The 9,746-nt window shown below is 36.6% G+C and overlaps 2 protein-coding genes across 4 annotated transcripts; both read left to right on the top strand.

The window, feature by feature from the left end:
* LOC112523569 (actin-related protein 8-like) lies at nt 1-5,393 on the top strand. 3 transcript variants are annotated; one of them, XM_025133241.1, is made up of 13 exons: nt 1-300; nt 515-897; nt 2,344-2,423; nt 2,885-2,952; nt 3,073-3,140; nt 3,250-3,317; nt 3,418-3,509; nt 3,847-3,928; nt 4,120-4,256; nt 4,367-4,515; nt 4,619-4,749; nt 4,829-4,947; nt 5,157-5,393. In XM_025133241.1, the coding sequence occupies exons 2-13, from the start codon at nt 593-595 to the stop codon at nt 5,187-5,189; spliced, it is 1,332 nt and encodes a 443-aa protein (XP_024989009.1). In that variant the 5' UTR covers nt 1-300; nt 515-592; the 3' UTR covers nt 5,190-5,393. The 3 variants fall into 3 exon arrangements, with proteins under 3 accessions (XP_024989009.1, XP_024989017.1, XP_024989001.1); XM_025133249.1 differs by having other exon boundaries at nt 478-897; nt 4,120-4,214; XM_025133233.1 differs by having other exon boundaries at nt 478-897.
* Nucleotides 5,394-5,795: 402 nt separating this feature from the next.
* Nucleotides 5,796-7,641, top strand: LOC112523059. The gene is made up of 2 exons (XM_025132499.1): nt 5,796-6,004; nt 7,238-7,641. Exons 1-2 carry the CDS (start codon nt 5,854-5,856, stop codon nt 7,504-7,506), a joined length of 420 nt encoding a protein of 139 aa, XP_024988267.1. The 5' UTR covers nt 5,796-5,853; the 3' UTR covers nt 7,507-7,641.
* The last annotated feature ends 2,105 nt before the right edge of the window (nt 7,642-9,746 follow it).

Genomic DNA, 9,746 nt, shown 5'->3' with positions numbered 1-9,746 from the left:
TGTAGGCCATCTTCGGCAACCATTCGGTGCCGTCTCCGACGTCCCTGCCGCCCTCCATCTCCATTCCCCAACCTTAGCCCTTACCTTATTATCAATTTCCAGACAGATAAAATAGACCCCTCTTCTTACTCATGGCACCATAGTTTACGATTTGACTAGAGTTCCAAAAACATTCGTCCCTGTAGGTTCTCATCCCTAGTTTTCGAAACCCATCACTGTCGTCATTTGGTTCCTAGACGCAAGGATGATTTCGTCTATGGTTATCTGATTTATGGCCAAAGTTGGAGCTTCGAGTGAAAGGTGGGTTACTTCATTCTTTTTATATTCTTCACGGAGCAAATTCTGTTTAATTTAAGAAATAAATTGTAAATTTCATTTCTAATTAAAATTAGTTAATTAATTTATAATAAATACAATGACAATAATAATCATGGAAATCGTGGGGTTGCCATGACAAAATTCCCTCCTTAAAAATAGGGATACGCTCGATAAATTGAAGATTAAATGTCATCAGAAAAAGTTAAAGTACAAACGTGGCGTCGACGATTCTGGATGCCGTCAAACCTAGCCGGAGAAGCGGTAGTCGATTCCGATGTCGCAACTGTTGAAGAGGGTTCGAGAATGGGTTTTCAATGGTTGGATTACGAGTGGTTCTACTTCCGATCAAACTATCGTCTGTTCGTCATCCACTGGGGAAGTTCACCGGTTGCCTCTTGATATATTCATGCAAATACTCAAGCTTCTCGGACCGAAAGATGCGGCTAGGTTAGCCGCCGTTTGCAAATCTTGGAAACTAATGGTCTACGATAACACATTATGGCTATACTTTCTCAAGAACCAGGAGGATGGGGTTTCCATTTTCTTTGCCGAAACTAAACTACGATATTTTCCTCTTCGGTATGCTTTCGTTTTGTTTGTTCTTATTCATTTATGTTTCTTTATGAATCTTCATATCAAGTAAATTTTGAATGGTTACGGACTACGATTAAAATGCTGATTACATCTCCGACCTTCGCACCAAACAAAACACCAACCGTACAGACTTAAAAATGACACTTATACCGTGTGCTCGGAGATGAGGCTGTTTTTGGTGTCTACGACCCCACCAATTTGCCTTTCTTTAGTGATATGGTTGGAGTTGCTATTAGTGATACGATTAAAGTGAGGGCTGTTTACCAAACACTTACCGGGGTAAGCGTTTACCAAGTCACATTACCTTACCGGATATATATATACATATATATATATATATATTATGGACCAAGAATCTTTTACACGGTCAGAGAAAAAGCAAAGACCGAGAGTGTTACCTGGTTAGTGAGGGCGACGACTCTTACCATGGTTAACACTTACCGGGTAAATTGTAGCACACGTCACCTTTTCGGTGGACTAAAATCTTACCCGATAAGTAAGTGGTCGTGTTGAATTTTGCCGGTAAGCACTTGCAGGGCTGTTTGGTTGGTTTTTCATTAACTCATGTATAGATAAAGTTGTATGTATGGATTAATCTCTCTGTATACATTGGGAAATTTTGCTTAGGAGGGATTTTTCGTAGATGAAAGAAAGGTGTTCTTTTAATTGGGAGAGATAGGTTTGGAGAAAACTTTTCTTTCTCCACAAACAGTTAATAAGTCGTTTTTTTATCATTAAGCCACTACCAAACAATTATGTATAGCTGACCGAATAAGTTGTGAGCTTCATTAAGCTCGTTAAACCTTACCCAGGTAAACTTTGGTAAACTGCCCCTTAGTTTTTTACAGACCAAAAACAAGTTAGATGTTTCAAATGTTGTTTCTATCCTCCTCCATCAATGGAAATTTGAGTCTTATTGTTTGATGGTGGGTTTACGATTCGTTGAGATTGGATTGGTTCACTCGAAACTCTGAGTTAACCAAGGATTCGGTTAGTTGGGCTCGCATCTTTTGCTTTAGCTTCTTGTTTGATAGAAGGATATTGCAAAACCTTAAGAAACAATGAAATATGGACCATAAATGTAGTTTACTCGATTAATTTTGAAATAGTTTTTTTATTTAGCTAAATACACAAGTCATCCACATGATTTGAATTATGCCATTTAAGCAAATAAAATAATGAGATAAATAGTTTAAAAAACAACCCGTTACCGCTAGATTTTTCAAAGTACAATGTGTTAATAAAGTACATTGACATGTCATGCATTTTGCTCATTAATTTATGGAAAGCTAAATTGGTTTATCAAGAGTAGCATTTGCATGCAGTGGTCATTCGATGAAATGCTAATAGTTGTTTTCTGTCGTCGGTGCTGATATGTACTAAAGTTTAGTAATATTTCATGATCCTAACATACTTGAATTATGATTGTAGACAATATCATCGTCGGATGCTATCATTTATGCATATATATGGTGAACGAGCACAAGCCACCGGAGCTATTATTATTGATGGTGTGTGTATATATATTTTTGTACCAAATGTTGTCATTCCACCTTCGAATACCTTTCTTCTCGTCTGTTTTTTGTAGTTTATATTGTATTTTGTGCTCCTTTTTAGCTGATTCTTTCTGCATAGGGACGATATGGTATGATTCATACTATATTTACTCGACTGTAATCTTTGTGAATCAAAAAGTCAATTTCCTTTCCTTATGGGCTTCTTAAGGCCATCTCCAATGGTGGGTCTTGGATGGGTACATTGCCAGATCTGCTCAGAAAAAGAACAGGTTCATACCATTATGAGACAAAAAGTGTGGATCAGTTCATGATTGGGGTAGAAGGTTTATAACACTCTCTTAGTTTAATCAAATGTTAATCAATGTCAAAGATATGCATGACTCCACTACATCTGCTAGCTGTTATGATCATGCACTTGAATGTAAATAATTTGGTATTGATATACTTGGCCACAGTTGGTGCTGGTTATTGCAAAATTGGTTCGAGCAAGTATGATTCTCCATCTCTTCGGTTGAGAACATGGGTAAGTTATTACTTCACTACACAATCTAAGATGTCACTATATAAGCATACAACTTGTTTTCAGATTTCCATTTGATATTGCACTTCATTGATTGTTGTAGAAATCTGACTTCATGTGTAGGAATTTGGTAACCCTAGGTCTCCACTGACCGCTAGAGTTCATCATTTTTGCGAGACAGTTTATCGCAGGTTTTCATTTGCAACACTTACTTGGCACCTTAAGTTTAGATGCCTTTTCTTTTTTGCATACATCCTGAATACGTAGGATTCTCGTACTTACAACTTGAATCACATGCAGGATGCATGTGAAACCATCTATGCAGCCGGTTATACTCACAACCCCAATCGGCTTTTATCCTGGTCCTGGTATGCTCTTCATGATATCTACCAACTATGATTTTGGTCTAAAATATATTCAAGCAAATTTATCAAATTCTTAAATGTTCCTTCTCTAAATTTGCTTCAGGTACTGAAGCAGCTTCTAGTCAGCAACTTAGAGATGCCGTGTTTTCAGCATTGATTAGAATAAGGGTTCCTTCTGTTTGTACAGTCAACCAGGCATGACTGAATACTTAATTCCCGTTCATTCTTTGACTTCTGAAACAAGATAATCGGATGTTCACCTAGATTAAGTTAAAGAAATCTTGATTCAAGTTTAGCTTATAGCAAGGGAAGACGAGGAAACTACATAAATGCATGGCTAAATTGTTACATGGTTTAACGACTTGTCTATTGCAATTAGGGTGATCATTTGCTAGTTAACATAACCAACATTGGTTGCTGATCTACTTACAATGTCAAAGAGACTGCTTTTTATACATAAACAATAAAAACTCAAATTGGAAATATGAGTTTTAGCTTTTACTTCCTAATGTCGCTGTTACATGATGTGCAGGAAACTTTAGCTTTATTTGCATCAAGAAGAACATCGGGAATTCTTGTCAATATTGGTTATCATAAAACACAAGTTTTTCCAAGTACGTTATATTCGCCTTTGAACCTCCTACCTTAGGCAATAGGCGTTAATTTATAGATAAACGGCATGTTACAGTCTGGGCTTTAAGTGATGTTATGTTAGACCAAATGCAAATAAATTTTCATGTGTGTTTGATGTCCCTTTGTTTGAACCTTTTTGCCTTGGTATATGAGGTTTGTGGCATGTTTTCAGTTTTGCATGGTTACACAAGGCATGAAGTGGTATCTGTGAGAGTTGGAGGTTCAGATCTTACTAGATACCTTTGGAGGCAACTGCTGCAGAGAAATGTATATGTTCCTTCATTAAAATCTGTGAGCTCGTTGAAAGAGGTATTAATAACATTTCAGACTTCTTTATTTTAGTGTGCATTTGGTACACAAACATGACTCGAATGGACTGAAATTTTCATTATATGTTGCTTAATTTTGTCTGGATGTAGAACCTTTGTTATGTTGCTTTGGACTACGAAGCTGAATTACAGAAGGATACAGAAGCATCATACCAGGTTGGTTCCGAGGGTTGGTATACTCTTAAACAAGAGCGTTTCCAAACTGGGGAGGTTCTATTTCTGCCACATATTGCAGGAAGGTATATATACCCTTGAACCTGTACATCATCGTTCGTGTACTCACTATCCTTTTGTTTTTCCATTATCGTTTTTTCAATTTACTTTTGCTCTTTTTTGGTATAGGCGTTTTATGGGTCTGCATCAGGCCGTGGGACACTGCATTGAATGTCAAGCCAAAAGGAGCACCGGTGATCATAATTGGTACAAGACCATTGTATTGGCTGGGGGAACTGCACGACTACCAGGATTAGCAGGTATAATTACTAGTATTTCATGTAATTGACATCTAATTCTTCATAAGTCATGATGTTTGAACTGTCTTTCATCTTGCAGAAAGATTAGATAAGGAACTACATGATCTTCTACCTCCCAACATATCCCATGGGATCCGTGTTATTCAGTCCCCGTATGGTGCAGATGCTGCATGGCATGGGGCAAAAATGTTCGGCAATGTAAGATCTTGTTTACTGTTCTTATTTGGTTTAACGGGGTCTTTATGGAATCAACGTAAGCGGTAGATGCAATGTCTATGGACATCGTAAGCCACCGATGGTTTGATTGTGGTCCTTTTGGGTTCGTTAAATGTGTAACCATGTCATTTTTAACCAAATTTCAAGGATGGTCTAACCTGAATAACATGTACACATTTTTATATGTGCAGTTGAGCTCCTTTCGAACCTCATGGTGCTTGTAATGATCTTCTGGAGGGTTGTATCGATAGATAGTACTTCCAAGATCCCTAGAAAGTTCATGGCTTCAAAATTTCTTTTTTGGATTCTAGAATCTACATCTTGAATCGGATTAGATTTCAAGTTCTTCGTTTGACACAGTAACTATTTATACTTTTTTACAGAGTTCTTTTGAACTCATTTTTCTCTCGGTACGGCTTTTTTACATATTTTTTAAAGATACGAAAAGAACATATATATATGTATTTGAGCATGTGACCATTATCGCACGCCAGACAGATGTTGGTAGCTTTGACAGATAAAAAACACTTGTTTCAACATATATCATCAAATATAGGACGGGAACTTGAATAAAATATATAAAAATCTGATTTTATTGTATTGGTTGGATAGGGATGGCATACGTAAAATATGTAAACATCTGATGACGTCATTAGTTAAAATAAAAAATACGTTTATCATTTTAATAATTCTTTATGGACAAACACAAAAGTAGACGACTATACGGTGGATTTTTTGGAGCAAATTGGGCTAAATAATGTTTAATCGGTTTGGCCCATTAATGAAAACTCTAGTTAAATGGCCGATATACCCCTACGTGTTCAACCAACGTAGAAAAATCTCAACCCAGGCATCCGTTCTGTGGTTGAAATTTGAGAAGCTGGAAAAATGAATATTGGAGTGATGAGCGTCGGGAGCTTAACCTCATCATGGAGGAATCAAAAACCTTCAAAGCCTTGTTATTGTTCCAGCAGAGATCCGCCTCCACGAAAGCCACCATCTCCTCAAAATGGCGACGATCGGAACAACAATAATGAAGGTATTGAAAACTAAAGTGTACGTTTACGAATCGTGGCTGTTACGTTGTCTATAGATTTTTAATTCGTTGTTGCATGATGATTTGATTGTTCTGTTTACTTTTTTGTTCCTTAGAATTTTGAGATGTTTAATGGATCAGCGTGAAGCTGGAGCTGATTGTGGTGATACATGTTAGATTAAGACCAAATCGTAGAATTATACCTTATAGGATTAGTGTTAAGGACACGATCTCTAAGAAATCTCTGATGAAGTTAGTAGTGAGATAACGACGACGTTTGATCGTCGGAATGGTAGCGGAAAATTGGACACATCTGGATAATTTTAGTTTGCTGTTCGCCTACCCTGGCAATTTCTGGTCAAAGAATGGGGATCATGAGGTTGATTTTATAATCGTTTATTTAGAAGAGATAAATTCCAGATGTTTTTTGTTGCAGCATGGCTTTTGGACGAATTTAGTAGTGAGAGGCATTATGACAGTGTGATAGATGAGAGTAGCTTCAGAACTTACTGAAAACTCACAATGCTGGAACACATACCAACATGAACCAGCTAGCTGAACTTTGCTGTATAGATAGTGGAGGAGCTGCACCCTTCCTCCTCGATAGAATGTGTTCTTCATTGTTTCACAGTTGTGAAGACATCTAGAAACCATTAAATGCTTATGTTTGTGACTCATGACGGTCGAGTCCGTAACTCCAAGAGTCCAAGTTTATCTGAAACTCTACAAATGGGAAAACACTTTTGCCTGTTCAAGCGACTCTGACTAGAAAGTAAAGACCAATTGAAGTGAATGGATGTATGCTTGGATGTTCATTAGTCATTAGAGTTCATTATCAGAAGGATTTTAAGTTCTGTTTACCTTAGGACACTGTAAACCCCTTTCAGGATTTTAAGTTCGTTATCAGAAGTGTTAAATGTTACACATAACTGTTTTCTTTGTTAAAGAATTGTTATGTTCGTTGAGGATCATTTGCTCCATGAGGCATGTTAGGTACTGGATTCTGGTCTAGACTGCTTGGGCTAATAGTTCGATTAAGGCCTTTCGCATATTTCCCAAGGTTGTAGGGCTCAAATATCCGATCCACTTCTTGTTGGATATCCTACCCTAACAGGAATTTATACGCTTTTTTTTCATATGTTTTCCATCTCTTGTTAGTCTTAGTCATAGAGGCAAATTAAGCATCTACCAGAAGCATGCATTGCTGTAGATAATATTTTTGCACATTCTGTGCAGACAAGTTTTCAACTACAGATTGGGACAAGGCCTGGTCAAGTTTCAAGAAGCAAGGGAAAAAGAGCCTATTTTCACAGTTTACGCCAAATAAGTATGTAAGCTGGAACCCTAGGCGATCCAACTACCCATTGTCTGAGGAGGTGGATCCTATTAAGAGGGCAGAGAGATCAAATTTGAAGTTATGGACCAGCCCAGGTTTCACTCTTGGGGGTGCAATCGTCATTGTAACCTTTCTTCTCATATACACCATTCTTTATCCCCTCAACTAATACAATGCTCACTCTAGTTTCATATCATTGGAGAAAGGTCTGGTGCTGTACATAACTGATATCTATTCTCTTGGAAATTACTCTGGTGGAATTGTCTATAGTCATGCAATATATACGTAATTAATTCTCTCTCTCTGTGGGTTCGATTTAATTTTTGGAAGATTGAAGGAGTAGATGTAGTGTACAAGATGTACAGGGGGCTGAATTTGAGGCCCCCCTGATAGTTCTGGGAATTTCTTCATCCATTTCCACGAGATATGTTGGGAAGTAGGAGATCATGTAGTGTTATTTCAAACATCAAGACTCATGAAGAATTAGATGTCTGTTTAATTCCATAGGGTTTGTGGTTGGAATAGCATCTCCCTTGTTTGGAAACGCTCTTGCTAAAGAGTAAACCAACCCCGGAACCAACTTCATATCATCATATCATGTGTCCGTATCCTTCTGTAATTCAACCTCACAATCCAAAGCAACATGACAGAGGTTCTACATATAGACAAAATTAACATATATTGGAAATTTCAGTTCTGTCCATCTGCCTACCAAAATGCACCCTAAAGTGATTTAGAGCCGAGATTGTAACATGATGTTTGTCTACTATTGCCTAAGGTACGAGGATGAAAGGCCTAACAATATAAAATACTTGGAAAAAACTTGTGTTTTACGAAAGCCGATGTTGACAAGAATTCTCGATGTTTTTCTTGATGCAAACAAAGCTAAAGTTGCGAGCAACAATCACATTAGAGAGTAAGAGATAAAACTTGTATTTCCATTTTTAACTTTAATTGTTTCTATAGGTATGGTAGCCCCTTTCATATTGTAAGCAGATCAACAACAAATACATGGTTACCATAACTAGCAAATCGCTACCGCAATTGGAATAGATAGGTCATAAAACCATTTAACAGTTCATCCTTGCTTTTAGCCTCATCTTCTATTGCTATCAGCTAAACTGGAATCAAGACTTGTAACTTAATCTCGGTAAGCATCCGATTATCTAGTTTCAAAAGTCAAGGAATGAACATGAAGTACTTAGGTCAAAGAATGAACATGAAATAAGTGCTTGGGGGCTTTTTATCAAACTCTTTCCGGGTAAACGGTTACCGGCAAGAGTCACCATATCTGGTTATATTCTCAGCCAATAAAATGAATTTTGTTGATGGTCTCATACCGATAAGCGTCAATCAGGTAACAGTGGCGGAACTATTTAATCACAAGGGATAACAGCCGCTAATCCTCGAAAGAAATTGAATATATAATAATTTTCTATTATGGGATGGAAAAAGATAGTTGATATATCTTTGTTATTGGGCCACTAAGGTGTTTTCTATTGTGTATGTGCTTATAAAACTAGCATTGATGTTACTTATTGCGACTGCACAAGGACAATTCTAGCTATAAACATTGTATAGAATAGGTTGTGCTACAAAATGCGTGATCAATGGATGAACGGTTGGTTAACGTCTTATATTGAAAAAGATGTTTTTGTTGAGGTAGAAAATGAAAACATCATAGATAAGTTTCAGAAAATGAACACTCGTCAATGTTACTATTAAAACTGTATAGGTTGGTGTTTCAATAAGGGAAAATTGCATCCAAATGAAACAAACTTTGGCCTGATTTCAATTTTAATGAATCAACTTTCAAAACTATCATTAAGGATGTAACATAAAGTTTTTCTTTATTTAATTTAAATAAAGGTCTGATTTACTTCTTCAATAGGTAACTTAAAATTACATGGCATATAAAAAGAACTGCATAATATCCACATTATCAACTAATTTCCATCTCATCATAATAATTAAGATAACAATTTTCTAATAAATCTTTGAAGATGAACATGAACAACATTATATAAAGAAAACTTAGATCAACATAAATCAGAACCAAATCTAAGGGGTTGTTTACCAAACACTTAAGTGGTAAGCGTTTACTGGTAAAATTTAACACTATTATTTACTTACCGGGTAAGATTTTAGTTCACGAAAACGAAATTGTATGCAACAATTTTCCTGGTAAGCGCTTACCGTGGTAAGAGTCATCACTCTCACTTATCGGGTAAGACTCTTGTCCTTGCCTCGTTTCTACTGGGTAAAATTCTTGATTCTTATCATATTCATCCAGTAAGGTAATGTGATTTGGTAAGCTCTTACCCAAGTAAACGTTTGGTAAACGACACCTAACTTTCTTTATATAAATCAAATTCATACAATACAAGAAACTAAATCAGAATCTAGATA

The sequence above is a fragment of the Cynara cardunculus genome, assembly GCF_001531365.2.
Source record: "Cynara cardunculus var. scolymus isolate 2C chromosome LG 1, CcrdV1, whole genome shotgun sequence".
NCBI lineage: Eukaryota > Viridiplantae > Streptophyta > Magnoliopsida > Asterales > Asteraceae > Cynara > Cynara cardunculus.
Note: the sequence above shows the minus strand (reverse complement) of the source record. Positions and strands in the feature narration are given on the sequence as shown.

Excerpts from the sequence above, each read along its gene's own strand:
- LOC112523569 (XM_025133241.1), top strand. The coding sequence starts at position 593 with ATGTCGCAACTGTTGAAGAGGGTTCGAGAATGGGTTTTCAATGGTTGG. Across the intron at positions 3,510-3,846 it reads CTGTTTGTACAGTCAACCAG|GAAACTTTAGCTTTATTTGC; the intron begins GCATGACTGAAT and ends CATGATGTGCAG. Across the intron at positions 4,516-4,618 it reads CTGCCACATATTGCAGGAAG|GCGTTTTATGGGTCTGCATC; the intron begins GTATATATACCC and ends TTTTTGGTATAG.
- LOC112523059 (XM_025132499.1), top strand. The coding sequence starts at position 5,854 with ATGAATATTGGAGTGATGAGCGTCGGGAGCTTAACCTCATCATGGAGG. Across the intron at positions 6,005-7,237 it reads TCGGAACAACAATAATGAAG|ACAAGTTTTCAACTACAGAT; the intron begins GTATTGAAAACT and ends CATTCTGTGCAG.